General features: G+C 38.4%; 1 protein-coding gene across 17 annotated transcripts in view; it reads left to right on the top strand.

Annotated features, from left to right (window-relative positions):
• Window positions 1-25,638, top strand: part of ADCYAP1R1 (ADCYAP receptor type I) — a 142,140-nt gene that overhangs the window by 36,909 nt on the left and 79,593 nt on the right. For all 17 annotated transcript variants that reach the window (XM_068673292.1, XM_068673298.1, XM_068673291.1 and 14 more), the window contains one exon: window positions 22,424-22,529. In XM_068673292.1, coding sequence (XP_068529393.1) covers window positions 22,424-22,529 — 106 coding nt within the window. The remainder of the gene's footprint in view (window positions 1-22,423; window positions 22,530-25,638) is intronic.

Genomic DNA, 25,638 nt, shown 5'->3' with positions numbered 1-25,638 from the left:
AGGATCCAAAGAAACCATGGTTTCTTTGTCTGGCTCCAAATGTACTTGAGAAACAATGAAATTCATGACTCACAAAGTTGGCTTAGTATATGAACTGAATTTTAAATGTAACTGCAATGCAGGTGTTCTAACTGTCTGTAATAATTCTTTCATTTTTCAACTAATACTTGGAAATTCTTGTGGATACGTTTTTAATATTGCTAAGCTTAAATGTTTGAAGTGAAAAGATATTTCTTGTAGTGTTTCATTAGTTGGCAAACATGTTCATGGACTTCCTCTAAAAATAATAATAATAAATGCAGAGATGAAAAAGAAAGGTGTTAAGTGATGTCTCTTGTATACCAACATTGAAGTGCAATCTCAGTATGGGGGTCAGATGTATAAATACAGATGTGCAGGCAGCATCTCACAGATCAGAGAACCAGACCTCAAAGTGATTGTTTTCAAGTCTCCATTCATTAAGAGAGGATGAGAGAAACTAGGTCTTTTTCCTTAGATCCTGTTTACTGGAAAGGTAACATCTTCTAAGGGTTTAGAAGACCTCTGTTCTTTGTTTAATCCACAGAGAAGAGAACTATAATTATTAATCTGTAGCTGTCATTTCCAGTGGTTAGCTACAGTCAAACAGAATCATCTACATTTCATTTTATTTTTTATTTTTTTAATATGGGAAGCAGTATATTCAGATACACTATTCCACTACTTTCTCTTTGTCCCTGCTATGTTTGCTTGAGCATCCATAGCTGAAATGATGTCCCCTCTCACTAGGGACAGCAACGTGTATGCTTGTGTTGGTGTCTGCTCTTTAAGGAACCTGTTTTTCCATGTAGGATTTAATAAGCCAGCTTTTGATCAGTTTATTGGCCTTATGATTTGTAAGAGCTCATGAGCTTACAGATCATGAAATGTCAAGCTTTCTGTAGGATTGCGAGTCTCTAATACAATGCACAGATGCATGGGACTTCTCTGTTACTTGCAATACCACAGCAGCTCCTGTACAATGGCTAGGGACATGCTGGGAATGTCCTCCAGAGGAGAAATACCTAGGCCAGCCAAGGTGTTACTGGTGCTATATTTTTTATTCTCATCACAAGATGGTGCTGGGGGGGAATCAGCAGAATATAAAGACCTCTTAAAAGCCTGTGATTTATTTTAAAAAAAGAAGAGTCAGGATTTGTAATATTGGGTAGGGTTGTTTCAAAACAAGCTTTCAGAAAGTCTGTCACAGAGAGCATCTAAGGGATTCCGTGCTGCAAAAAAAATAATGCCTTGGACACCACACAGCTTAAAGGACCTTGTTAGGAAACAAAAAAATTTTATCCCAGGTCCCAGATGTTCCTTGCCTTGCCAGCAAGGGGGGATGAGTACTTCTAAAGGGTTCCACCTGAGGTGATTCCACCTGAGAACTCTGTAAATCCCTTTGTTTCTCTGGGAAACTCCTAGTGTGTTGACACCCCTAGGACACCAGAGGCTGGTGTGAGGCCTCCATTTTATGTTGGTGCTGTAATTAGTACACCAGGACTTGCCATCGCACCTTGGGGAATGCAGGTGTTAGTTGTGGAAGAAAGACACACTTGATTAAAATATTTTAAAGCTTATTAAACTTATTTGCACAAAGCATGAATTTTGCTCTGTCCTGCCAACGGGCAGGCTGGGGGTGCAGTAAGAGCTGGGAGGGGACAGACCCAGGACAGGTGACCCAAACTAGCCAAAGGGGTATTCCATACCATCTGACGTCATGCTAAACAATATATAGGGGTGGCTAGCTGGGGGGAGGGGGCCGGACTGCTCGGGGTTAGGCTGGGCATCGGTCAGCGAGTGGTGAGCAATTGCATTGTGCATCACTTGTTTGTACATATTATTATTATTTTCCCTATTATCACCATATTATTATTATTGTTATTATTGTTATTATTATTTTGTTATTATTATTTTCCTGTCTTATTAAACTGTCTTTATCTCAACTCACGGGCTTCACTTTCCATTTCTCTCCCCCGTCCCAGAGAGGGAGGGGGGAGGGTGAGCGAACGGCTGCGTGGTGTTTAGCTGCCGGCCGGGTTAAACCACGACAGTCTTTTTGGCGCCCAACGTGGGGCCCGAAAGGTTGAGATAACGGCAGATCTGACCAGAGTGTGTTAAACTAAAATTGGTGTAAGGATTAGACCTGCTTAATAGTCACTTGTCATAATGCTGATTGCTTTAATCTCAACTCTGCTGCGCCTGTTTTCCAAATTGAGTATTATAGTACATTATTTTCCGTATTTGCTCTCTGTCGTGTTGTTTATCCTCTCCGGGCCCTGGTTTCAGATCATTATGGTGCTGTGTGTTGTAGCAATGGCTTATGAGACGATGAAATACGTGGTCATGACTCTAACTTGTTATTTGTATTCAGTAACATCGTCGACTCTGTACTTTGGAAACTGTATCTTGGAAACTATTAGCAATTATACCTATTGTTTTTTTTCATTAGGGAGTCAATCTGTGGAGGGGAAAGGGGAGGATATTTTTCCTTACTTGCTTACTCTCCCTTTCTCCTTCACCCCCCCTGTATCCTCCTGGGTCACTCTGCCTTCCTCCTTCACCACTCTCTTATCCCCTGAGCTTGTCACAATAGCTCTCCAAGATATTGAATATTTCTGGAATACTCAGAGTACCATAGTCTTGTTGTTCTGCCTCATGAATGCACTTCAGATTCTGCTTATGGTTAAACAACTACTTGGGAAGCTCATCCAAACAAACAAAAAAAAAGAAATTCTAGAAAAATGCTTATTCCATCACCCTCTGGTTCATACTACACACAAACACAGGCTTGTATATGTAATTTTCCTTATTTAGGTAGGCAAGATATCTAGGTCTTAGAAATGCAAGGCCTATATCTAGGTCTTAGAAATGAAAGGATTATGAAGCAGAAAATGGTTGTCCTACATTAATGCCTTCACTTTTTTGCCCTCTGGTAGTAGTAATAATTTTTGTGACAGGCAAATAATATGATGACAACACTGATTTAAGGACATTAATATGATTCTTTTGCCTGCTGGTTTTGAATTCATGAGCTTGGAGGAGTATTGGATGAGCAGTCAAATACCAAATTAGGAAATAAAAAAAGATGTCTTGGAAAATGAGCCTGTTTAAAAATAATAATAATAATAATAATAAATCAAAATCAGTGATTTTTTTATGTTTCTTAGCTATTTATATCCAATACCTGGAGGTATATTATTCAAGTCTCTAGCAAGTCAGCTGCTGGCCTCCTCTTCCTAAAGTTTGCGGAGTCAGCAGCTTAAAATTTACCTTAGAGGCAGCTTGAATAGATAGCTGTGATGCAGAACCAAAGCTGCATTAAAGAGAAGGGGGAAATGGAAACAAAAGAGCAGGATGAGAGGAAATGAACAAAAAGTAATAATAATAAAAAAAATGTTAGAGGTCTGGTCTTCTATATGTCCCCTGGTCCCTCTCACCATCATTTGTAATAAATAGCTATTCTTTACTTTTGCTTCCCAATCTGCAAAGTAAACACTCCACTGCTTCTTAAAGTTAATTCACCTCCTTCAGCAAGAATCTGGGCCTTCCTGAGGATCAAGTAGTTATGCCTTAAGCCTGCCTGGGGGAGCATACATGAGCAGTGCTTGCCCCAGGATTACACATCACAAGGCCCTCCAGATCACTGGTTGCTTCTGAAATAGCCATAGGGACAGGAAGGAGATGCGAGTCAGAGTGTACTGCGCTTAAGGCTGCTTCCAGGGCTTCTTTTTCAAGCCAACAGAGACACAGCTATTTAATCAACGACTATGAGGCCTATTAAAAAACACTGCCAACCATAAAGCCCAAGTGTTGCTGTCATTGTAGTCCCCAAGGGCACAGAACCCAACTCAACAAAACTCTCTTTGTATTTCTGGGCAGGGGGTGAATAGCTCACTCCAGGCTTCCTTGTGTTCATGTTCCTGAAAAGAAAACAGGGTTTCAGTCAGATTTGCTTTTTTCCCATGTGGAAATCTCTTGGAAGAGAGGATTGGTGAGGTATGGGTCCCCTTCTGCACTAAAACATGGCGATCTCAGTGATATCTCAGAGATATATTTATTATGTGCTGTATAATAATAGTTGTGTCCAAAAGAGAAGTATCACCATCCTAATGAATGGGAACTGTCTACGTATATTTCTGTTCCTGTTAGTGCTGAGGTTTGTACCTAACTGATGTCAACAAGTGCACTTAGGACAATATTTAGCCTTCTAAAATCTGGATGTCTACTTGAAGATATTTATCTATATGAGAATCTACTAACAATCATTCTGTAGTCAATAACAAGAGATGAGCACCTCCAGACATTGGTATGACCCATCATAAACCTGTGTAGTGCTCTCTTTGCTGCAGAGTAATTAAAAAATAGCTTAGACTAGACTTTGGTTTCTTTAGCTCTTAGAAAACTCATCTTTATTGAGTAGTATGTTACCTTTTATGGATATCATGTGAATGCTGAATGAATGACTAAGTCACTCTTGTGCAATTGATTGTCTTGCATTATCAATATCTTGGGACTCATTTTCATAAAATGGCTTGTCAGGTTATCACAAATGCTGTTTATTATGTTTCCTGGAATACGTTTTTAAAATCAACTATTGAATGTGTTTTCTTGTATGGATGAGGACAGACGCCAAAGAATCACAGTGTCTCTAGAAAAAAAAATTATATATATACATATATATAAACAAATTAATAATCCATACCATTAAATACTTCATGATCTTTCAAACAACGAAAGGAAATCAATTTTTAAGAGAACAGGAAAAATATTTTCCCTACATAATGCAATTTAGAATTATTTTGTAGCACTTGGATATTTTTCTTTCCAGTAAAGATTAAAACATTTTTCTTCACAATTTCAACCACGTTTTTTTTTTTTTTTTTTAAGAAAATAAAATTTCTAAATAAATATTCTATTCAAACAAGACACTTAAAACATGGAAAGCGAGCACTTTATAACAGTTCTCCCCCTTTTTAAAAATGAACAAATGACAACTTCTTTGCTATTGATACAGTTTAGACTGTAGACTTCATCAACATATTTCCTAAGGGAAAATACTCTCAATAAATGTCTTTCAGCCAGATCACGCTTGTGTCTGTTGGCAACTTTAATAGTTTGTCAGCCTTTGTATGCAGTCAGTACACACCCTGCACCAGTATACTTTATAGATGTACACTTATTCCGGACTGGTGAAAAGTTCTGTTGAAGATGCAAAGTGGTAGTTTTTTTACTGCTTCTGGCCTTCCTGATAACATATTCATGCAATGTCCTCTCATGTCAAATATTGCTCTGTATGCTGTTTTAGGAGTGCAAAATTCTTATTAATTCTCTAGAGCTTTATACAGAAAAAGAAAATACTTTTGCTTCTGTGTGCTCTTTTAAAACGCTTTTGGTCCTACAATTTCTGTCTCACTCAGCATCTGTGGCCAAAATATGTTATATGGAAGTTATTTAAGCTAAATGCAGACTGCTGATTTGATGTTTGAAGCCCCCTGGGGAAAAACAAACAAACAAACAAACAAACAAAAAAAAAACCACTATAATGTGAACTACTTGTATTTGGAGGTTTGGGAAGGGGAAACACAGACTTATTTATTTGTTTGTTTGTTTGTTTGTTTTCATTACTTAACAGCAACATCTAAGCATGTTACATATTTGGGCTTAAAACTAATCAGATCTTTATTTTGGCATTAGTGTTTGTGAAACGCTTGCCAGATAAATGATAATGTAAAATGCATTACTAGGTAAGCATTGAAGCTGAAAGGTATAAGTTTATGCTTACTTCCTCAGAAATATTAAGCTGACTTTTTATTTATTTATTTATTTATTATTTGCTGCCCTCTGGCTGAGCTGTTTTTAGTTATGTTATTTCTGTTAGCCAGATTTATGATAATGTACTCCATTACTTAAAAATGTAAAAAAAAAAAAAAAAACAAAAACAAAAAAAAAAAAAAAAAAACACGTTATTTTTGCACTACAAAACAAGTTAAATTCCCACACGATTATAGGCTAAATTAGTCCATTTTAGTATCTCTTCCAGCTACATACATGTGTAAAATCAAAACCTTTTTGCCCATCATGTGTTGCCTGCTCTGCCTGAACTGACAGCAGGCACACCCACTAAACAAACTGCAAGCTCAGTTAAAGACACACATTTTCTGCATGTCTTCAGTCTAGTAATTTTGGTATTAAAAGTAGTGAACTCATCATTCGCCCTGTAACTAGAAATGTCATAGAATCATAAAATCACAGAATGGTTTGCTTTGGAAGGGACCTTAAACACCACCTAATTCCAACCCATGGGCAGGGACACCTCCATGAGACCAGGTTGCTCCAAGACCCATTCAGCCTGGCCTTGAACACTTCCAGGGATGGGGCATCCAGTACCTGTAGACACTCACTTGTCTACTACTGCAGGACAGGAAACAGAAGTGAGAATGGGCTGTAAAACAGCGATGGGCCTTTAATATCCCAAGGAAGGAAGACTTATGTGATCCTATCTATGCATATGTATTTATTTTTCCATTCCTCCAGGTCATCTATCTATCTCCAAATTCTGAATGTTCTGGGTGATTTCGACTAACTTTGACAGAAGGGCTGCATTCTCAGATGAATTAATTTTCTAAAGCTTTCATGAGAATGCTTGAGTAAAGACAGAGATTTTGTTAATTCCCCGCAGAAAAATGAACTTCAGCAAAAGCTCAAACCTCATTAGAAAATACAGTATCCAATCTGGAGCTCATCTGGGAGATACTAATCCACATGATCAATGACTAAAGCTTTGTGCTATTGCTCACAAAACTCATCAGCTTTGTTATCAAATAAAATCTTAAAGCTAATTCAGGTATCATTTGATCCCTGATATTAGATAGTAACATAAAACATGAGAGCTGGAAGATCAAATGTTCGTCACACCCCAGATTAGTGTTTAATTTGAGAAATGCTGCAGCTTCTTGTTCCTCAGTTCTTTCTTTGCCAAATTTCACCAGCTGCACTGCTCTGCCTTCTTCACGTACGGCTAACATGTGTTCAAGTGTTAGAGCAATGGTGCAAAGACAGATGTATGAGATACAAGAGGTTTTGTTAATCTTAATCTAAACACTATAAGAAAAAAGTGTGAGTTTGCCTCCTGGAGATCATGATGTAAGTCCATGGCTGAGGAGCTCTAGACATAGCTTTCAGACACGCTGGGGTCTATATGTTCAGCTAACCTGGAAAAAAAACAAAAATGTTGGCTTCTGTATTTGTTTTATTTTGCAGCTTGAACCATAAGCAAAACCCCCATTTGTATCTAAGTGAAACACAATATCATTTCATAATGTAGCTTGTTTTAATGAACTTGTGATCCAGAACTGATGCTCTTTTTCTGCCTTTTGTTTCAGATGTCTTTGTGCATTGTACTTTTGCACGTGCAAATACATTGTATTTGCACTCTTAAAATCCATGGACGAGTACTGATAGTACATGACAGAAGTAGAGGGCACACCTGGGTGCTCTGGAAAATCATAGAAGGGGCGGGACAGGACACTGTGAAAAAAGTGCCTCCTGAGTTTTCCAATGCTGATATGAAGTCCCTCATAAATCTTCATCTGATGTATGCTTTCATCTTCACATTGACATACTTATTCCTTTTACACCTCATGCAAGTTTATTTGTTATATTTTTTCAGTTGTGTATCCCAGATGTATTTTTTCCTTTCAGAGATTACTTTTTTTTTTTTCCCTCTGGGTTAGAGGAATAGATAGAGACCAGAAAATATAAGGTTGATTTTGCTTTGGTTTTCTCACTGTTACCTATTGGTTAAATCATTAATTCTGCAGATATTTAATTACAGGACACAAAGATGAAAATTCAGCTTTTTTTCCCCCCCCCCCCTGTATCTTTGTTAATCAAATCCAGAATAACACCTTGTGGATGACACTTACTATTCAACTATGTTCATGGCTTTGGGAAAGAAAAAGAAAAATAGAAAAAAAAAAAAAAGTAGGAGAAGGAAAAAGAATTAAATACTGAGTTTAAAATGATGTAACAAAAATGAAGGGAAAATGACAGGGATGTGCATAAATAACATTAGTCTAGAGACTTTTATTTTTTCATATTTGAAAATGTGAAATATATGTATCTGTTGTCAAAAGATTAATGTAGAACATCTGAACATGGTAATCTTGAGGGTCAAATAAATGGAAGTAAACATATATTGGAGTCACCCAGAATAACCCATGAGGGACAGCACAACTTTGCTTTCAAGTCTTTTTTTAACTTAAGTGTAAACCCGATTTGCTCTCATGGGAGAGGAATTTCATCTCTCACTTTCTCCGTTCAGTATGTATTAGGTATACATTATTTATATGTATCAGTGCTTTCTTCTGATATTAAGAAAACCAAAGCAGTCTGAAATAGCTTCCCCCTATTTCTAACCCTACCCATCTCCATAGAAAATGACACTTTTTTATTAATAACAAATTGAACCAAATCAAAACATTACTGCAATTTAATTTTTCCATTCCTAGGGCTTCAGATGTATATCTCTTTTTCATATAAGTCATACTTCAGTTCAGAAATAAGTGAGGTTATGAAAATTTAGACCATTTACCTTAGAGTAAATGCTTCACTCATCATTATTCTCCTGCACATATATGTCTGTAAAAGTAATATACTCTGTGAAACTGATTTTTCTCTCTGTAATTGGAAATACAATATCAGAAGTGAACTTCTTGGGAGGAATGCATATGAGCAGAAAGCTGAAAATGAAGCTGGTAAGGTTAATATCTGAGAAATTCTGGTATCTTTCCTAGGATTGCGCTACATGTTGGCTCTCACCAGCTTCCCCTATTAACTACAGAGGCAAAATTTGCTTGTAGTGTTGGGATGTGTACTACATGAAGACTTTTGGAATCTAGAATGGCCAAAAATTTCAGAACCAGGTTTCACTGAGGCTATAATGTGGTCATTACCACTGATGAAGCAGCATCCAGCATTTTTGAGGCCAAACATATAAAGTTAGGATCTCTTCGGGAACCCTATTAAATCTGGCACACATAAATATCCCAGCAAAACCCTTCCCTCTTTCTCAAGAATGCCAATATAGGGACTCTTCCATGCAGAAGAAAAACTTTAAATGATTGGCCAGCATTTATTTTCTTCACTGTAAAGTAGTAACCCTGTATGTTTGGACTTCAAAGTTTCCTTGTTCATTTTTATTTTTGCTTTTTTCTCTTTTTATTTTTATTTTTTTTTGACACTGAAAATTTGTCTCTTGTTTAAATATGCAAAAGATTCTGAGTCCTAAACGTCTGCGCACTGCAGTCAGCTGCAAACAGCACAGCTGAAGCATCTGTTATCCTTGGAGAGATCCCCTGTGCCACCGTGTTCTGCAGAAAGAATGCCCTTGTACCTGCCAGCTAGGCTGGCTAGCTTAACACTTCAGATGCCTGCTGCATTTTTGGGGGGCTGAGCACAATAAGGGGGATGTACCATGAGGACAGTAAAATGCATTTGGAATCTGTCCTTATTCAGGAAGTTATCACCTATCTGTGCAAATTTCTATATAGCAGCAGAGCAGAAAATGCTGGAGCAGAATCTGGGTCATGACAAGACTGAAAGTGAGACCTGTGGCTTAGCTGTCAGGGTCTGAAATGGATCCAAATCCTGCAGGTTTCTTTGGAACACAGTCACCCTTTAAGGGGGAGATCTGTTCTTAGAAGAAGACCACGTCTGTAATTGTATTGTCCTTCCTTAAATCAAATCATTGCCTGCAGCGGCAAATACAATAGGAATTTGAGGCAGGGTATGCAATCTGGCTCTTTGTGTTTGTTGTTTCTTCTTATTATTATTAGTAGTAGTAGTTTTGTTTTCAAGTAACACATGCAGTTTTATTTTGTAACACATCATATTTCAGAATTTCTTGAAATCGTGACTGACGTTCAGCTCATGTAGAATAGTGTAGTTACCAGTAAGATGTTCTAAGAATACCTCATGAGCAAAACATATATGATAAATGCATTTCTGGGTGAATTTTATACCTAGAGACAAGCTAGAAGAGCAGGGGCTAGGTCCTGCCTATCTCCTGTCCACACGATTGCCTCCTGTGCAGTCTGTGTGCAACTTACCTGTTTTCATTTAGTTTGGTGAGTCTGCATTTTTACAGTGTGTAACAAGAAAATCCCACTACACATCACAATGAACCTAATCTAATATGCTTTAAAGTTCAACTCTTGAATTTAAAGAAAAGAATTCTGTGGATTTTTATTTTTGCCAGTACAGATCAAACTCCAATTACTTCTGTCTGTCTGTAATGTTTTTATTGTGGCTAACACATGGGCCCCTGCTGATACTCAGTATGAGCATGCATTTCTCTTTTATGGTGTATATGACAGAAATGCACTTTTATCTTTCCTTTGTAATATCAGAAATGGGCAATTGAAGTCCAATATTGCACTCAATCACCTGGTCACTGCATGTTCTTGAGCAGGACACATTTAAACTGCATTCAGATCATAAAGCATGAGCCAATTTCAAAGCTGCATGTTACAACCAATGAGGTTAAAGACAAAGGCTTATTTTCCCATTGTAAAGCATTACAGTATTACAGGTGTTGGCTACTTTAATTTAAGATGCATACTACACAACAGGTAATGTAGCTGCTTCCATTTATCTATACCTAGAGTGTCTTTAAACAGGTATCATTTTTAAGCTTACAAATGCCCAAGACAGAAATTTTTCATACAGCTAAGTTTCTATGAATCACAGATGTACTGAACCGTCTGCTGTGTCAGTGGAAGAAATTGTGTTGATCACCCCTTTGGCAATGGTTTACCTACCCAGAACTTAGCAACTGTCAAGATATAACTGCATATCACCAGAGATGATGTTTTCTGAAAATTGCATTTAAATGTTATTATTAAAGAGCTATTGCCAGATATTTAAATACTGGTGATCAGCTATGATTAAATCACACACCCAATGAGAGTGCAATTCTTCTACTGGCCTGTTTGAGGTGGAAAAACAATGCACAGATAACAGTTCCTGAGATGTAGAATGGGGATGTGATTCATCAGTACAATGTCTACAGCTTCACAAGTCACTTTGGGCTCTTGTTTTTGTTATTAGCAAGAAACAAGCATTGATGCTGCAAGTCTCTTTCTGTACCACATGTTTTACCTAGATAACTTAAGTGACAAATATTGACCAACACTGAGTGTCCAAACCATTAACTGGCTGTGAGAGGAGCTTCTTCTGATACTTCTCAATAGCATGGTAACAATGTAGTCCTAAATAAGAAGTTAAGGCACTGATTATTTAGGCAGACAATTCTAAGGACAGTCACCTGTCACTAGTCCTAAGGACTAATCACCAGATTAGATCACCTAATAAAAGTAGCATTAGTCACATATTCTCTGTGGTATAAACCCAGGCTGAAGGATTATAATGGTTATAACGTTATGCAGGCAAATTTTGGAATTTTCTATCCTGTGGAATACTCAGTGTGCGTTGTTTCAATGTCTTTTGCCATCTTCCTCCAGCAGGAATATGTGAATATGCTCATATATCTAGTCTCTCTCTCTCTCCCTTTTTTTTTTTTTTTTTCCACAGAGTAAATTTCATCTCCTTTTAAAACTTTGATTCCAAAATACTGAACTATTTCATACTGACATCTTTAAGCAGAACAAAAACATTTCTTATTCCTGAACTGGATTACTTGAATTGCACCTCAATACCTCAACATTTCATACAACATTTTTTATTTGTATCAATGACAATGACAAATGACTGTGAATGTAACTGACACATAGGAAAGTACAGGTACGTCACACTCTTTAAGCTGGGACAACAGAGGAACAATGCAGCTTGTGAACCATGGATCTGCCAGAAATGTCTTTATAGTCACTGCTATATTTCCTCCTACACAGTGCCAATAGCCCAAGAACAACGAAAGTCCCAACTTTATGTTTCCTCCTCATCTGCTTTTAAGTATCTCTTAAGCAAAGTCATTCTCTGAAAAATAGTAATTTGTTTTTGGTGGTACTTCTCCTTCTGTGTACGGTCTCACTGATCATCCTTAGGAAGTTTTCCTATAATATTTCTTTTCCTTTCTAATCCCCTCCACTCAGCTCCACGTTGGCTCATCTCAAGGTGTTGATGCTCTGCCACACCATTCACTCTGTTTCTTCACTTCCTTCATGAATAAAAACTTTATTCCCCTCTTTGAGTTTTTACAGTGCAGTAGTGGTGAAACTCTCCAGACACGGGAATGAGAAAGAACAGTTTGTTGAAAAAGCTAGCCTAGACGAGATCTTTTGTACAAGGTTTTGATTCCATGTGGGATCTGAGGGTTTTTTGTTGGTGGTTTTTCCCCTCACTTTGGCACAATATCTGAACCAATGCCTCTTAGTACTGAAAGGAGGAGGGAAATTGAGAACAAGCTTGAGTACTTCCATTACCACTGCTGTAAAAAGCTCTTTGCCTCTGTTCTTCAGTATTCTCCCCAGTCCCAGAGCCCCTTTGGGGAATATCAGACTGAAAGCTGTAGCACGACACACTTGCTGGAACTGCCTGTGGGGAGGACTGAAAGGGAGGAATGCGTGTGATAGTTGAGGGCAAATAGCTTTAATTTAATTAGTGCATTAATTAAAGCTTTCTCCCCTGAGTAGGCTATATGTGTGTGTGTGGAGAAAGTGTTTCTGCAGCCTCCTGTAGCTGTTCATCATGCATTTCTGTTCCAAGTGTGACTCAGATGGGGTTTCTATTGAACTTGCTGGGAGCCTGCACAAAACAAATTTCCTGTCTAAGATCTTTTCTCTTTGGGGTTTTGTTTAAAAGTAATGAAGTATAAATGGGCAAATAATAACAAGTAATAACAAAAACTTGCCTTGTAAATGAATGTGGCATCCGGCAGCATGACAAATACAGAAGTCCTAAAAGGTTCTCTGTTCTCAGTGTCCCCTCAGTGAGAGGAGTCTTACGTTAGCACAAATTCCCTCTGCCTTCACTTAGTGAAACTCATCAAGAGATTTTTCAGTGTAACAACCCATTCAATTACTTGATACCTTTGTCTCCTCACACTTTACAATGATCCTAGGAAATCAGATTAAGGCCAACAGTGTCCTGGGCTGTATTAATAAGGCAACAGCCAGCAGATCTAGGGCCATGGTTATCACCCTTTACTTGTTAGACCACATCTAGCATGTTAGGTCCAGTTTTAGGCTCCTCAGTATAAAAAAAGGTGTTAAGCAACTGAAGCAAGGCCATCAAGATGGCCTATAAGTAGAGGATGAGGAAAATAGCCTTGTGTAGCTGGTGGAAGGAGAGGCTTTTGGGATAACCTAGTAGCAGCCTTACAATAACTATGAGGAGGTCATCAAGAAGATTGACCCAGGTTCTTTGTCATGGTGCATGTCATGAGGACAACAAACTTTGGACTGGACATAAATTGAAACAAGGGAGGTTCTGACTGAATTTAGAGAGATATTTTTTTACCCTGAGGACAGTTGAAGTTGCACAGAGAAGCTGTGCAGTCTACATTTTTGCAGGTTTCTAAGACCCAGCTGGAAAAAAAAAAAAAAAAAAAAGAGAGAGAGAGAGAGAGAGAGAGAGAGAGAGAGAAAGAGAAACCTGTCCTGACCCTACTGCTGACACTGCTTCGAACACAAAGTTGAACTGAAGATTTCTGGAGGTCCCTTCCAACCTGAATTATCCTGTGATTCAATGATTCTATCTGAGAGGTGTGTGTCATAGATAGTTAACACGTATGTTAAATTACAGTTGCAGCCACCAGAGACAAGGATACATAGATAAACACAAATGTATATTAATGACTGTTATATTAATGATGCTTAATTATATTAAACATTAAATCTGTAGATCAAAGAAAAAGGTTAAGACTATCTTTTATACACTCTATTTTTCAATTGCTCTGACACCCGATGCACCCTTCCAGGGCTACTTTAAACAAGGAACAGTGTTATATTACCAGTGCTCTCTGATGAATGACAAAGAGGTGTGCCTTTCTCAAAAATCCTCTGGAGCTAATATACAAGGGAAACAAGCCTTTCTGTCCCTTGCTATTTCTCTCAGAAAAGGCTATTCCAAATAAGTTGCAGCATGACCGTCAGGGACATTTTACGGATCACAGGGAAGCAATGTAGACCTCTCTCTATTCAGAATTCAGGTGGGAATTTTTCATACTTTAAAACAGACCAGATGTTTCCGCAGGATGAGGCTGCGGAAGACTAAGTTAACAGAGCAAACCTAGGAGTTGGACAAGCAAAATCTTTGTCACCTAATGTTCACCCCATTGGATCAGGAGTTCCCCAGGTGAGAAGCATATTGTGTCCCAGACTGGTCAGAGAATCTTTTTCAGTTCCCCCATTGCAGATGTTCAACTGAATTTGAGCATTATACCCCAGATTTCTGTAAATATAACTCCTAATTTCTCAGTTAGTGACTCAATGTATTAAGAAAGGTAGATCCTATACCCCAACTTCCATTCCAGCCATTTCTTCTTCCTGATCAATCTGAACTGTCATGATGAATGTGCACAAAATACGGCACACAACTGAAGCAAACTGACCACAGAACCCCAAGGAAAAAATATTTATCATTTATCATCATTTATTCTCCTTTGTTAAACATGAATTCCACCAATTTACATATGCATTATTTGCCTGAAACCCCCATTCAATGATCTTCTGCTTGCTGAGACAGGCACTTCTGGATGCTTTGCTAAAGCTTGGATCTACACTGGGTTGTTCTGTTTCCAGCAGCTTTGCTATGTTTTAGGACTGCCATATTACAGGCTGTGCCAATGGCTAGGAGAGTGTCCTTGGAAGTGATTGGTGATGATCTCTGCAAGTACTGCACCACCGATGGCCTGCAGAGAGGCCTCTCCACTCACTTTCACCCAGCACTGAAAACTCAAGGAGGGGTGAGAAACTTTCATGAAGGCTCAGTCAGATTTGGAAAGGGCTAGAGCCTGATTTGGACACTAAATCACATTGCTCTTGAATATTTTTGAAGACAAGTGGGAATTTCAATGTTGGCATGAGACTGTCAGCTTTTCAGGACTAGGATGACCTATGAGTAATGAAAGAAGAAGACATCAAGCACGTGTTATTGGGAGATGCATTTTTAGAATTTTTAACTTTGGAAATTCTTAGGAACTGTCAGAGAAATCCAGTTTACATAATACAATAACAATCAGAAAAGATTATCAAACCTTTAGCTTCACTTCAAGCACATTTTCTCTACCAGGATTTTTAAATGCTTTTCCAATGAGTGGTTCTTTCCCTTCAGTGCAAAGTTTTAAGAAACATAAATTGATATTGCTTGCTGTTAGATAGCAAGAGATAAGATAAAGGTATGCTTTGGTTTAACTCAAGATGTCTTTTCCTGTGGAAGACATTGACTATATTGATAAAGCCTCATCATGCTGAAAGACAATGTTTTTGAACACATTTCCAGGATATAAAGATGGTTAGAGTAAACTCTAAAACACATTTTCCCCATGTTGCATAACACATCTTTTATCCAGACTTACCACTTCAGAAGGTATCTACTGAGTGAAGGGAGCTGTTGATTATGCTGCAGCTATTTTCTCATCTGCAGTGAGAACTACATCTCTCCAGGAGCTGTCAGTGTTAGAAGGTAAACATATCTTAAATTCATATAAGCCAGTCTGAGAGAGATCAATGCCCTGTTTTGGCAGCGTGCACTATACTATTGGACTTGTTTTGTTGTTTTTTGTTTGTGTTGTTTATTTAGTTGGTTGGTAGGTTGATTGGTTTTGAGGAGTAACGATTAAATCTGGTGATGTTTCCATTGAAAAGTCAGCTTTTTTGTGTAATGTTTGCAAATTAATATAAAATTTTTTGAGCTAACTTTTTAAAACTGAAAGTCACAATACTATTAACAACAAGTGCAATTCGGTGTGAAGCTAGTGATCTTATAAACCCAGTAGATTAAACTCCTCTCTCGTATTACTTTAGAACAAACACTTAGACAAGTGAATTGGACTCTACCTCTACTTAGCCTTCTCCTTATCACTGTGTCTGATATGACACATCCTGAATGTTGTGGAAATACTCTCAATCACTTTACAAATAAAAGGACAGGACTTTACAGGCAGAATATGAAAAATCACAAGAAGAAAGACCAGTAAATGGTACTTTCTTGTATTTGATCAGGTCTTTGCCAGAAGAATTGCCCTGTTCTTTATCACATCTTTATTATGACTTCAAAGTGCCTTGCCTGATCCCGGAGTTTCTCAAGAACACAGGATTTTTCTCGCTTCTTTAGCTCCAATGAGTTAACTTGTGGAGAGAAAATATGTTTTAAAGCAATAATGAGTAAAGTGACCAGAACTTTAAGTATTTTTGAATGACTATAGGTAGTCAAAGACAGCTCAGGTTTCTTGAACAGACCCTTCCTTACTGCTTGCCCACAGGATGATCCAAATTAGTTTGGATAACTCTGGGACCTCTTTCAATACCCACATTTTATGTATTTGTATTTTTTTTTCCAAATCCTTCCAGCAATCCATATAACCTCTGCTATGCACAAACCTTTATAAGTGACCATGAATGTGTCACAAAGATTATGTTGCCTTTCATAAAGAAAGTCCTCTTTTATCTCTGAGAAGTGTATGCACTCGATATAACCAAGGAAATGAGTCAGGTGCCAAAATGTAAAAGTCTTTTGACATTAGATACGCCCTACAGGGTCCAAAATATCCTAACAAAAGGCAAACATAATGGCCAATGCAAGCAGAAGCAACTGGAGGTCAAGCGAGGTACCCTAAGGCATATAAAATGGTCTTAGCATCTGTGCTTAGATTTCTGACTTGCTCTCTTTGGATATAGCTGCATGTCAAGCAGTGTCATATACATACATTTTGATATACAGTGTCAGGACAGGTACCTAAGTGTTGCTCAGTTTCAGTTTATAACCCCTGTTCCTCAGTACAAGTGGTTAGGAAGCATCTTCTTAATGTGGTCTAGTGCTGTTCTTTCAGAGGTGTCTACTCGCAGCCCTGCTTCATGCTCTTTGGACGTATTTTCAGGACTGTTGTCTCCCAAGTTAGTTGCGCACTTACTGGACATGAGGGTCTGGGGAGCAATGTCAGTGATTTGTACTGACCCATGCATAAAGCAGGGCATGGTCAATGCCCCATGCTGGGAAGAGGTGCAGAACTGTTACAGTGATGTGTAGATGCATTAAATCAAGCACCTTAGCTTGTCACTTTCCCATACAGAAATCTTGTGGAGAAAAAGAAGTTGCTCTCAAACTTACCCTAACCTGTCTTGCTCCCAGTGTTTGATATTATTGAACCTAAACAAGAGAAAAGAGAACTTTAAATTTCCTGCTGGAATAAGCTGACTATGCATATTTATTTCTCTGAGCAAGGAAGGAAGTATATGGTGCCCTTCTGATCTCCATAATTCTTTCTACACATTTCCTTCCCTGGAGTATCCCTATGTTTGAGGAATGCCTTGCTTGAATAAGTGACTCTAAAAATTTGCTAGTTCCGTTCTACAAGTCTACAAGTTCTAGGTCAAGCCTAGAACCAGCACAGATGTATTCACTGGGTGTGCTATTCAGGCTTGTCTATTACTAATGGCTTTCTTAATGGGACAGTTTTCAGTAAAGCAGTACCTTAAGACCATGCGTGAGAAAATATATGTAGGCTGTAATACGATAACATTACTATTATTAACATTATTGTAATGCCAAGGGATCATTCAAGAGTTAGGTACTACATGTTAAACACAAAACACACCAGTTTATTTCTGTGATGATCCCCTTAATAAAAATAAAACAAGAAAACATGAAAGTTCTCAATTTATCGCACATATATAGTGACTTTGTTTTGTGGTTTCACACTGATGGCTTGCTATACTCCACCACAGCACTCTCTCACTCAAAGGAAGACAGGGAGAAAATACGATGAAAAAGGTCTCATGGGCTGAGCTAAGGACAGGGAGATCATTCACCAATAACCATCAAAGGCAAAACAGACTCAGCTTAAGGGAGATTAATGTAATTTATTGTCTATTGCCAACACACTAAATGGTGAGAAACTAAAGGCAAACTAAAAACACCTTCCTCACATATACGCTCTTCTACTTCATCCCTCTGAGCAGTGCGCATTGGGAATGGGGAATGGGAGTAGGGTTTGTGGTCAGTCCTTAACACTTTCTGCCACTCCTTCATGGTCCCTCTCTGCCCCTGCTCCACGTGGGGTCCCTCCCATGGGATGCCGTCCTTCCCAAACTGAGCCTGCAGGGGCTGCCCACAGGCAGCAACTCTTCAAGAACTGCTCCCACACAGCTCCGTCCCACGGGGTCCATCCCCCAGGAGCAAACTGTTCAGCACGGGTCCCCACGGGTGGGTGGCAGCTCCCCCCAGACCCTCTGCTCCTGCGTGGGCTCCTCTCCACGGGCTGCAGCTCCCCCCAGACCCTCTGCTTCTGCGGGGGCTCTCCATGGGCCGCAGCCTCCTCCAGACTACATCCACCTGCTCCACCAGGGGCTCCTCCACAGGCTGTTGCATGGAGATCTGCTCCATGTGGGACCCATGAGCTGCAGGGGGACTCATCAGCCACAGGGGAACATGTACTGTGTGCCTGGAGCACCTCCTGCCCCCCTGCTGCCCCCACCTTGGGGGCTTCAGGGCTGCTTCCCTCACATTTCTCACCCCTCTCTCACAGCTGCTGTTGCACATCAGTTTTTTGGGGGCCTCTCCAAGAGGCCCAAACAGTGTCACTCATGGCTTGGCTCTGGCAAGCAGCAGGTCCCTTTTACAGACATCTGGGGCTGGCTCTGATGCATCAATGCATCAGATACATCAGAACACATCTGATGCTAGCTCTGGCTTCTGCCATGGGAAAGCTGCTGGGCTCTGCTCACAGAGACCATACCTACAGCTCCCACTCTGACCAAAATCTTGCCACATAAGCCCAATATGTTTAGCTAGATACTTTTGTCTCTTTGCAGTTTTGCACAGTTGAACAGATACTGATTAGGTTTACTGCTTTAAAGCTTTCATCTGAACATGATCAGATTACGTTTACAGTGGTAAATTAAAAAAAAAAAAAGTTAATTTTGTGTACTTTCCACCTAGTTTCTAGATTTGTCTAATATGTGTCAAAATATTCTTTGACTGCACATATTACTGATATCTTCTGGGAAACAGAAACCAGACTGCCTACAATGAATTCAGGAAATTGCAAATGTCCTTGAGGCAAAAGAAGCAAAATCAGGAGTCCATGAAGTTCAAGCTCACACTTCTATGTGAACTGTCTCTGCTGTTCAGTTGTTAAAGACAGACTTGACAGATTAAAGGCATAAACTCTGCCAGTACATAGTTAGTGGAGACTCATGAAACATATGGATCCTTTCAGGAAAACATGATAACCTTAAAACATCTCTGCCTTCAACAAAGAGATGTTTTGTTATAAGCAATCCAAACATGGTTTTATTTTCTCTGAAAAGGCACTGTTAATTAGCAGAAATGACAGGCAGCTTCTATTCTTTCTTCTGTCACTGAGGTTACCGATTCCTCTTGTTCTTTGTTTTCTGTCTCAGTTTCCTTGTTCTCTGGGAAAAAAAAAAAAAAAATTGAAGTCTGTTGATGAAGAGTGCTATAAAGATAGTTATGGGAGGCCATAACAAAGTGTTCTGCCAATAGGGAAAGCTTAAGGAAAGCTACAGGGACAGGTGAAACATGTTGGTCTAGTGCTCTCCCTGTGTCCAGCAGTCTGCATCTCCAGTGTCTCCTGAGTCAGACTTACTCAAATACAATTGACTAAATTTAGTCAATTTAGTCAGATACATCTTACTAAATATGCTGTCAGCAAGGAAAACAATGAAACCTGAGCTGTTCACCTTACACTCTCTTTGTTGTCAGTAAAGACCTGGCTTTGATTTACTCTCAGTACAGAAGATGCCAAAAATAGGAAGGCTAAATCACACTCTTCTGTCCTTTGGCTATAGATTTAATCTAAAGATACTTCTCAAAGGTCTGTAGTTACTCCCATAGGACATTAGAAGTTGGGCATGGTGGGTTTCTTAATGTTTAGTGTACTTTGATGTATTTTGCATACTTACATACATACATATATATGTTTTGAACTTCTGTAAACAGTTAACATCCACAATGTGAAGCTTCAAAGAATTCTGCAGATAAATATCTGCAATAAATGTGTGAAGAAACATTTCCTATTGTTTATTTGTATCCCGCTTCTGTAGATTTAGCAATTATAAAATGTCAGATTTTCTAATCCGCACATGCCTAACTGTATAGAAACCGTAACATTTCTGTACTGAGGCAGACCCTGCACACTCCTTTCAGACCTGGACAGAGTGAACTACTGCTAGCAACAGAAGCTTGATTTGTTTTGATTTATTTTTTTTAATATATTTTATTTTATACTTTTTTTTTCTTCTTTTTTTTTTTTTTCAGAGATTCTAAGAATCTTTGTTGGCCAAAGCAATTTCCCTATTTTTGGCAAGGTTAGGGGATTATGTAGAAAAGCCATACATTCTTGGGAGATCCCAGAGACCTGTGACAGTATGTCTTTTCCAGGCCCTTGAGAGCCCTTAGAAGAGAACATAGTTTCTTTTGAAGATAAACAACTCTAATATGGTTATGCTTGGTGTATCCCATGGGAAAACTGCTTAAATTTATTACTAGGACTTTGGGGAGCATTAGCTTTGGTGTAGCATTAGCTGTTCCCAAATGGTGAGTAAAGCTCTACACTGGAGATTCATTAAGAAATCCTCTATCTTTGAAACAGGAGTGGTAGCTTGTAATTGTTATAATGTCAAAAGTGTGCAGATGGGTCCCTGCTTCCTAGCATACACAAATGCACAACATAAGCATAACCAAACTAGGATTATGCATGCCTTGGGATGTGCTGTAAGTATTGTGTATTGTGTGTGCAGTCTATTTGATGCATCACTGACCCAAAGAGTTCACACCATTCTGTTCCCTCTGTTGGGATATGAGAGAAATAAAGTTGACCCATGTGAATGGGGTTCCAAAAATAAATTGAAACAGATTGAATTCAGGTATTGTTTTCCCTGTTTGCTTGTTCCTTCTTATCAGGTAAGAGAAAACAGACCACTTGGCAGGCACACTCTACTTCCTCAGTAATTCTTTATCAACTAGGGTGAAGAAAATGGTATGGGGAATATGAAAAAACAAAATTGCTTACATGGGTTGACCTATCCCATCTTCAACTAGTGCACAGATTTTCATGGGTCTTTCCAGTGAGTTTGATTTGAACCTTAGCAGTGCCCCTGTAAAATGGTCTAATGAAACCTGAGATTGTATTTTGCTTGGATTGATATTCCCTGGTCACTTTCTGCAGCAGGAGTGAAATCTTATATTGATTTCTGGGAATGGGTCCCATTTTCAGTTTGTTGCAGCTTTGGAATTGCCTACATTCCATTGGTCACAGTGTTTCTCTTACACATTTTCTTTCTTTCTTTCTTTCTTTCTTTCTTTCTTTCTTTCTTTCTTTCTTTCTTTCTTTCTTTCTTTCTTTCTTTCTTTCTTTCTTTCTCTTTCTTTCTTTCTTTCTTTCTTTCTTTCTTTCTTTCTTTCTTTCTTTCTTTCTTTCTTTCTTTCTTTCTTTCTTTCTTTCTTTTTCTTCCTTCCTTCCTTCCTTCCTTCCTTCCTTCCTTCCTTCCTTCCTTCCTTCCTTCCTTCCTTCCTTCCTTCCTTCCTTCCTTCCTCTCTCTCTCTCTCTCTTTCTCTCTCTCTCTCTCTCTCTTTATTTTTCTTCACTTTTTTTTTTTTTTTTTTTAAAGTAAGTTTTGGATCAAATCATCTCAGTTGAATTGGCATTACATTCTCTTTTGGCAAGAAATCTGCCTTGTATTCACTGGGAAGAAAAGAAGGAAGCATTAAGGAATGGACAGGGTGAAAGGCTGAGAGAAAGAACTTTTAATTTAGCTTAGAGTCCTGAATGAGGTTAATAGATTGTGTGAGACTCACATGGAAGTGGTGGAAGATCAAACAGAATCTTAATTGATTTCTGATTCTGCTTTATATTATTTCATTATTTAGAGGTACCTTCTCTTCTGCGTTTTTAGAGAAAGAAATACAGTAAACCAAAGCAAACATATTAGAAATTACACTTTGACAGGTGGAGTAAAATTAAAAACAACAACAACGATGAAATAATTCCATGGTTTGACCTTAAGCTTTCTGAAAATAAAACAAAACAAACAAGCAAAACAAGAAGTTAGTTGCAGCTTCCTCTTATTTTCCAAGGATGTTTTAATTACTTTTTTTTCTTTTTGTAAGGGGACCTCAAAGCTTACTGATGTTTCTTCATAAACCCTCCAGATATTTTAAGATTGTAATTGTTCTTTCTCCACATTTTTTCCTCCCATTTCAGGTTACAGCAACACATTCCAACTGCATTATTAAAAAGGAGCAAGAAACCTGTCTGGAGAAGATACGGAGGGCAGCTGCCCTGAACCCTCTTAATGACTCTTCTCCAGGTGAGTTTTAGCTTGGGATATGCCACATGAACTGATGGTGTCTAAATCCTTTCTGTTATGCCTGTAGGGGATTCCAGCAGTGTCAATGCAAACATCTTACTAAAAAGCAATGGGGACATACTGTGCCAGTTGCTAGTTATTACGAGACATCATGAATTTGCTTCTATACATTAGGCAATGCAGTGACATATCTACAAAATGAATCAAAACACACACCGAAACAGCAACAACAGTGTACCTGGAGAGGAAATGTCTTGATAGGGTTTATGACTTCTGCTCGTGTAGGTGGCAACATCAGCTGTTGGGGACTGGACAGAAGGCTTAAGTGCCTCAGTGGTCTGTTTTGTAACAGCAATTGCTCTTTTCTCTTCATCATCTCAGTAATAATTTGTGCCTCTCTAACATGATCTGAAGACCTTTACGGGGATTAACATTATGATGACTATAATCTTGATCAAGAATATTTATGTTCTTGTTGAGATAAGAAACTGAGGCAGCAAGCAAAGAAGAAATTAATAGTTTAATATCCTGTCTCATTTCCCACTGACTGCAGCAGGAGCTGCTGATGGCCAGCACCAATGAGAGAAGGACAAAGAATGACAAAGAAACTAATTGGAGATCAGGGTCTATTTTCTGAGTCGTGTCCAAACTGCTTCTACTGTGACTTGAATTGGTAAGACTGAAGAGAACTGCAGATAAAACACAGTGTGTGTGTAATAAAAGAGGGGAAATTTATTTCCCTTTTTATTCACCACATATTTTAGCTCGGAAGCAAGAGAGGGCAGGGTGCAGATATCTTTGTCACCAGAAGTTCCTCTGCAGCAAGCCATTTTAGCTGGTAGGAGTATTTCCATCAGTGTCCTGATATTCAGCTAAGATGTAAACTCAATTTTATTCTGGTTCCCAGCTTTGGACAAATGTTCTGTGTGCTTTGTCAAAATTGAGAAAAAGATATAGCAAAGGTGTGTTCATTTTAGCCCCATGGTTGTACTTTTGAGTCCCTCTTTGTCCATTACAGAAGATTTCCCAATTATTCTTCAGCCCAGAAGTGGCATAAGCAAAGACAAAAGGGAAAAACAGTTTCTTCCCCAACAGAATGATGCCAGAAGCTGACCATGATCCCTGCTTTTAATGATTATGCAATTACTATTATTTGGATTCAATAATTTATAGATTTTCCAAGTTGAAAAATGACCGTTTCACCAGCTACCATGTTCTTTCACTCAGATCCAGAATAAACTTTGCTTTTTGGTACTTGAGGGCTATTCAGATCAAACTCTTCCCTCCTGCCTGTTTCAGATTCATAGAGCACAGTTCAGAGATAGAGGAGGTCCAGAGCCATTGGAAAGCCTTTTGCATATCTGTGTGAGGAAAAAGTATCACCCACACAGGCAGGCAGAGATTGAGTCTTTTCAAACACTATCTCAGCAAAACAAGTAGCACTCTTTATTATGTTCCCCCAATATTTTTTGGTTTTAAAAACTGTAAACATTTTTTTTTTTCCCCAGGCTTATTCTCTTTAGACCTGCTAGGGCATATGTCAAGTGAAGAGGGACTCTTCACTCGATCTTTCACATTTTCTCTTTTTTCTTGAATAATACACAAATATGTGAACAGGCAATGCCTCCACAATGTGAAGATGCATGCACAAGAGTGATATTGCTCATCCTCAATTTGACACATGTGGAACACAGGTTCCTTCAGATGTCTAGGATACATGGTGAATTTGCTGGGGGTGGAGAATGCAACTGTTCTTCCAGAAAATTAGTTGTATATGAAGGTTTTGAATGTCTCTTACACAGAAATGCATGTAATACTTGTTCATCTATATGTCTCTGACAGCAGCCAGCAGTGGATGACTTCAAAGAATACTTCCACAACATATCTTGCCCGTTTACAGATATCTTTAGCTTCCTACCCTACTGTCTTAGTGTTTAACAAGCTGCAGACATTTTGATTTCATGAATTTGCCTGAAGACATCTGAATTAAAACAATCCTTTTGTTGTTCACCACATCCTGTGTCAATGAATTCCACCATATACAAGGCTCTAGGTAAAGAAGCCACCTTTCCTCTGAGATGGTTATTTTCCATTAAAGAATTATGTTGTTTATGTTTTTTGTTTTTGTTTTTGTTTTTTCTTGCTTGAAAGACAATTATTTCAAAAAATCATTTTTACTGCCTTTCCCCCTACCATTTCTAGTTCTTGTAGATATATTTTAAATATATTTCATTTCACTTCTTCTGCTGGACCTATACATTCCGCTCTATCTCCTTTACAACTTCATTTCAGACTCACCTTTTATTAAATGACACTTACTTCAAGCCAGATCCTGCCACCTAATTCCCAACAAGCCATTAGGATGGGACATCAGCAGAGCTCAACTGCCTTCTTCCTGTTTGCTCAATGGCATTGGGTTTGGAACTAGATGATCTTTAAGGTCCTCTCCAACCCAAGCCATTCTATTCTATATACTACTTACATACTACTCTGTTTTGAAAGGCACCTTGATGGTGACTGCTAAGAATAGGTGTTCTAATAAGGGATAATCTACCTGACATGAATTCACTCACTGAAACACTTGGGAAGCACCTGCTTACTCCCAAAGCTCTTTTGCTGCCAGTCTTTTAGTGGAATAGAACACTACTCACCATGATCGAACCTGTCTTGTTAAATTACCAAGCATTTTTTGGAGAAGTTTGATGGAAAGGTAATAACCGACCATAAAGTAAGCAGCCATATTTGCAGTGTGTTCATTTCTCTCACTTTTAACCTGCTGAAGACAAACAATTTTTCACCCAGGAGAAGAGAAAACGGCCCATTTATTTTTTGTTATTCATCTGTAAGAATAGGACTTACTAATAACTTACTAAAGACTTACTTAATACTAATAAAACTTACTAATAAGAGTTACTAAAGACTTACTAATCCTTACTAAGGCACTGGAAAACATGTTAGCTTGTTTCCCTTCGAAGAAAGAAAAAATTAATAACTCAGGAAAAGTTGAAAGAAGGAAAAAATCCTTCATAGCTAGTAAATACAATTCTGTTTATTCAAGAACAAGAAGAAGCATAAAAGTACCTCTTTTGACTTTATATATATATATATA

This window comes from Anas acuta, chromosome 2 (genome assembly GCF_963932015.1).
Source record: "Anas acuta chromosome 2, bAnaAcu1.1, whole genome shotgun sequence".
NCBI classification, from domain to species: domain Eukaryota; kingdom Metazoa; phylum Chordata; class Aves; order Anseriformes; family Anatidae; genus Anas; species Anas acuta.
This window is presented reverse-complemented; position numbering and strand designations above follow the sequence as displayed.